The sequence below is a fragment of the Leuresthes tenuis genome, unplaced genomic scaffold (assembly GCF_036924035.1).
Source record: "Leuresthes tenuis unplaced genomic scaffold, fLeuTen1.0.hap1 SCAF_17, whole genome shotgun sequence".
In the NCBI taxonomy this organism is placed as follows: Eukaryota; Metazoa; Chordata; class Actinopteri; order Atheriniformes; family Atherinopsidae; genus Leuresthes; species Leuresthes tenuis.
Window position 1 is genome coordinate 15,008,866 of NW_027325371.1, and position 5,196 is coordinate 15,014,061.

Here is a 5,196-nt window from a genome sequence, read left to right on the forward strand (position 1 = left end):
GCCTTTCGCTGTCAGCACAGACCTAGGTTATCTCTGACGCACGTTCTCATCATAGGCGTCTCTCCTATTTCTCATAATCAGATGCCTCAAGTTGACAACACAAATTAACCAATCAACATGCGAGCCTTGTAAGGATTTGAGGGCGGGACTCCGATTTTAGACCAATCGTCGTGGCTAGTATTGTTTTGACCTCTGAAACCGCATCACCGCCTACCTCGTGCCCATGGCGGAGGAAATCTATAAATACAGGGAACACGGCACTGAAAGGGGACGAAGTTGCAAAACTCCCATGTAGGAGGGAGCTACTCTGCAAGCCTGCTGAAAGAGGAAAAAACGCAAAATAATCTTAAAAACAGAAACTGAAGCAAACCGTAAACGCAAATCCTCCCAAATCTACGTGTACTGGAATACTTTTTTTGTAACGTTGCTAAAATATTCAATGTGAAGAAAGTATTTATACCTTTTTTTTCTATTTGCACTAACTAACGGTACTTCAGAACTACTGAGAATCTTTATTTTTTACAAAAAAAGTAAGTATTTTCAGCTTTCTTTGTACGTATTTGGTGTCTATAACCGCTTGCGGTCGTGCTGTGGCTGTATTTATACTTATCTAAGCTGATTTGCTGCGTCAGTTGACGAAGTTAGGGAGGGGTGTATGTTTATACAGACGATGGAAGTGTTTAAAAATGCCATACATTTATCTCGGCGAAAGGACGAGAAAATGGATCTGATGTACTCTTAGACCCACACTTAAGCATATGCCACTTAACTGCCTCTGACAGCTCGGTGTCCGTACAGCTCGGCTGTATTACTACCGCATTTGCTACCTCTTTTGTCATATTGCAAAACACCCATGAACTGTATACAACCGAATGTAAATTCATATTTAAACCTGCAACTCGGCGTGACCATTGACGAACTGTAAAGGCTGAGGTGGCTCTCTGTCTAAATTTGTTTCTCATTCGATGCTCGAATTAATCCACTTGTGGGTACTGGAAGAGCCAACAAGTTCTCGCTGTTTATTTGCTGGCTGTATCAGCCTTTATCTCGTTCAATATTTGCCCTACGTTTTTGGTGCACTTCTTTTTGTCAGTGTACGATTTCTTCTTCTTCTTCTTCTCTACCCGACGTTGCTAAACATGGGTGTAGACGTAGTTTGTTTAGTCTTATGTCGACATTGTTTTTTTCTGTCTTTAGTGTAGGAAGCCCTCCGGTTAATCGGTGCTTTACGCATAGAAACAATCCCGTGACTGGGCTGTAGGCTTTGAAATCCTACCAGATAATTTTCTCACCAACTTATCCACCATTAGGAATTATTGACGAGGCATTAACTCGGTTAAGTTTAGCGTTAATTGAGCGCAGTGTAGCTGCAGTAGTTTTCCTCTCCCTGCCTTATGGAGGCGATCTAATAGCTTATTATGTAAGAGGATTCACTGTTCTAGTGAAAGGTTAATGTGCCCGGCTGCTGCTTCTTTTTTTTTTTTTGACATTTATGTGAATATGGATGCCAGATCAACAAGAAATGAAGCGTGATCCTTTGGCTTTATGTGAATATTTCAGCGGCTGCTGCACATTTCCCTCTGTTGCTGTCAGATACTGTTGGAAATCAGAACGTCACGTTTGAGCTTACAGCAATCAAAAACTTCAACGTTCTTTGGATACTTGTAGAGTCTCCATGACTTGTCCAAGCCAACTAGATCTGCTGTGAATATTTTAAGACGTACACGTTTGTTTAAGATTTCCCTTTCCTTTTGTGATTGTTGCAGGAAATATATATATATCTCACCCTGTGGAAGGACACCACTACATACAGAACCAGCACTTTTGATTTTGCTTTCCCCCATCCTGCCTGGAGCGAGTCTGTGTTGCCAAACACGGATAAACAAACCAGAACCAGTGGACACGTTCAAGGTCAGACACGACTAATCTTCACACACCTGGTACGCTTCAGCAGCTCGCTATGCAGCTTGAAATCCAAGTAGCTCTCAACTTCATCATCTCATACCTGTACAACAAGCTGCCAAGACGGCGGGTCAACATTTTTGGCGAGGAGCTGGAACGGCAGCTCAAGCAGAAATATGAAGGACACTGGTACCCAGACAAGCCATACAAGGGCTCAGGATTCAGATGCATCCACGTTGGGGAGAAGGTGGACCCTGTGGTGGAGAAGGCAGCCAAAGAGAGTGGGCTGGACATCGAGGATGTTCGCAATAACCTGCCCCAGGACCTCAGCGTGTGGATTGACCCCTATGAGGTGTCCTATCAGATCGGTGAGAAGGGCCCAGTCAAAGTATTGTATGTTGATGACAGCAACGAAAGTGGAGCCAACAATGGAGGGCTTGATTTGGACAAGGAGATCAAGAACAGTTTCAACCCCGACGCGCAGGTCTTCATGCCCATCAGTGAGCCTGTGCTTGGTGCCTCTCCGGGCTCCAGCTCTCCCTCTCCTCCTTTTGGCCACTCTGCAGCAGTCAGCCCCACCTTTATGCCCCGTTCCACTCAGCCTTTAACCTTCACAACAGCCACCTTTGCTGCTACCAAGTTCGGCTCCACTAAGATGAAGAGCAGTGGACGCAACAACAATGGCGGCACCGGTGCTGGGAACAAAGTGGCACGTACCTCTCCCACCAATCTGGGCCTGAATGTGAACAGTCTCCTGAAACAGAAAGCCATCTCCACCTCCATGCACTCGCTGTACGGGTTGGGACTCGGACAGCAGCAGCAGCAGCACCAGAAGCCCTCGGCCCTGTCCCCCAATGCCAAGGAGTTTGTGTTCCCAAACCTGCAGGGCCAGGGCAGCCAGAGTGCTCTGTTCCCTGGGGACAGCTCGCTCAGTCTCAGCCCGCTGCAGTACAGCAATGCCTTTGATATGTTTGCGGCCTACGGTGGCCTTAATGACAAGTCCCTTATGGATGGCTTGAATTTCAGCTTAAGCAACATGCAGTATTCTAACCAGCAATTCCAGCCAGTTATGGCCAACTAGTACACGTAAAGGTACTATTCAAGCTACTATTTCATACAGAAATGACCAGAGATAATGTGATGGGGAGGGGGGGGAGCAAACACAAATGCACATTTTCAAAAATTTAACAAACAAAAACGAAAAAAAAAAAGTGTAAACAAAAACAGAATGTCAAAATAAAAGGAAAAGCGACTTGTAACCCGTAAGATCGAAGTTTCAAGTCTAAGAGCATGAGCCCGAGGGTGAATTACTTTGCCCCCTTGAGTTAAACTTATTATTTTTTCTTTTTTCTTTTAAACAATGAAGCTTGTAATACAAGATGTCCCGAGCTTGGTTATCCGAACTTCAAAATGCATCATTGTTATTTCTTTTGCCAACCAAGCACAAACTATTTTTTTTTTTTGTATGTGACCGTTTTAAGATATAAAAAAAAAAAAAAAAAAAAAAAAGATGAGACAAAAAAGGAAAAAAAAATATGAAAAAAACAAACAAAAAAAAACAAACCGCCACCACAAAGTCATGGCCTCTTTCAGTATTTAAACATAACTGGACAGCGCCAGTTTTTCAAGAAATTGGCATAAATAAGTGGGATTTTCTGGTCTTTTTCTAATTGTATAATTTAATTTAGTACAAAGTTTGTAAAATATCAGAGTATCTATTGTTTCTACGACATGGTATTGCATTTATATCTTTTTACTACTCCAGTGATCTGTGATGGCTGCAGCAACTTTATGTTTTCTTTTTTCTTTTTTTTTTTATTGAAATTATAAAATGAATCCATCTTAAAAAAACAAAACCAACAAAATGAAAAAAAAAAACAAAAAAAAAAACATTGACTATCCTAAAGATTGTGTACAGAATATTCCGTAGTGGTGGGATTTAAGAATATTTGCTTTTTTTTTTTTTTTTGGAAAAACATAAGAGTTGTATTTTCTGTTAAGAGTTTAAAGATTTTTGCTATATTATGGACAAAATGTAATCGTATATTAATTTTGTACCTACATTGTGCAATACTTGATAAAACAAACGGTATAACAAAGTATTCTGAGTCAGTGTCTTACATGTTAAGAGGGACTGATAGTTTATTAAGTTTGTATTAAAAAGCTTGAAAATAACAACGCTTGTACACTTTGTCATTGATGTTTGGAGGCACAGCGACTCACGCAGTATTCTAAACCTGTTGGGACATATCCAGTTCACTCCCCGTAGTCCTGAATCAGGTTTTTCCTAACCGTACCTCTCACTTTGGACCACTTTTTATTGGTCTTAGCCGACAATTTGCATATTTCACTTACAACACGAATAACGGTTCTCGGGCACACATTGCATGTTTAGCTTGGTCGTTCGGGAGCAAAGCCGCTGTTTGATCACATTAACATACCTCAACTGTTCCCTTCCTCTGCCTGTGATGCAGATATATTGACACACACGCCCTCGGCGACATCTTTCACACCATGAGAGGTGTGGGCCAACAGTTGCCCCTGGTCCAAGCGATGTTGCGCATATGTTTAGTGGGCGTGTGATTGTGTCAGGCCTGAGAAACCTGCTGAACTTAGGAAGTGTAACTGCACAAGGTTGTTAGCTAGCAGGCTGCCAAGCCGTGCAACAGCTTTTGGGGCCAGAAGTTTCGCAGCAGACGAACTGAAAGCTGCGTGGGTCTCATCTGTCTGATTAGAATAAATTCTCTGCTTACAAAAAGCGACGTCATAGGGCCAGTTTAAGGCCATTCTCGGCATGATCGATGCGTTGGGCCGTGTGACAGGTCAGAGAGTCGAGTTCTGCACTGAGGATCTCTCAATGAGGAAGTCGGTAAAATCACTTCAATACAATAAATAGGAAGAAGACAAAAAAAAAAAAAAGAAGGAACGCAGCTGAAAGATACCGTTGATGAGTGTGTACCTTAAAGCCAAGCTGGTCAGTTACACTTCACCCAGTGTCCCCAAGGATGAGGCCTGTTAATGAGTAACTCCGGATTGTTTATGCAGGTTAGGCTGTGACCATCTTGAGAAAGTGTTTTAATAAGCCAGTGCTGCAGAGTAAGAGAATGACTGGACTAAAGCCCAGAAACTACTGAATCATTTATCCTTTCTTTATTTTCGACCTACCCTTTCCAAAGTGTACGGAGAGATTTCCAACGTGAAGACATTACTGTGCTGTAGCACCGTCTGTGTAACCTTCACGGTTACTGATTATTGCTCGTATAATTCCACACAGAACATGGTAACTCTGAGCAT

The 5,196-nt window shown here is 42.4% G+C and overlaps 1 protein-coding gene across 1 annotated transcript; it reads left to right on the top strand.

Moving 5' to 3' along the window:
- The first annotated feature begins 254 nt into the window (after nucleotides 1-254).
- Nucleotides 255-4,080, top strand: LOC140274073 (protein Tob1-like). The gene is made up of 2 exons (XM_072369782.1): nucleotides 255-530; nucleotides 1,767-4,080. The coding sequence occupies exon 2, from the start codon at nucleotides 1,961-1,963 to the stop codon at nucleotides 2,981-2,983; it is 1,023 nt and encodes a 340-aa protein (XP_072225883.1). The 5' UTR covers nucleotides 255-530; nucleotides 1,767-1,960; the 3' UTR covers nucleotides 2,984-4,080.
- Nucleotides 4,081-5,196: the final 1,116 nt, after the last annotated feature.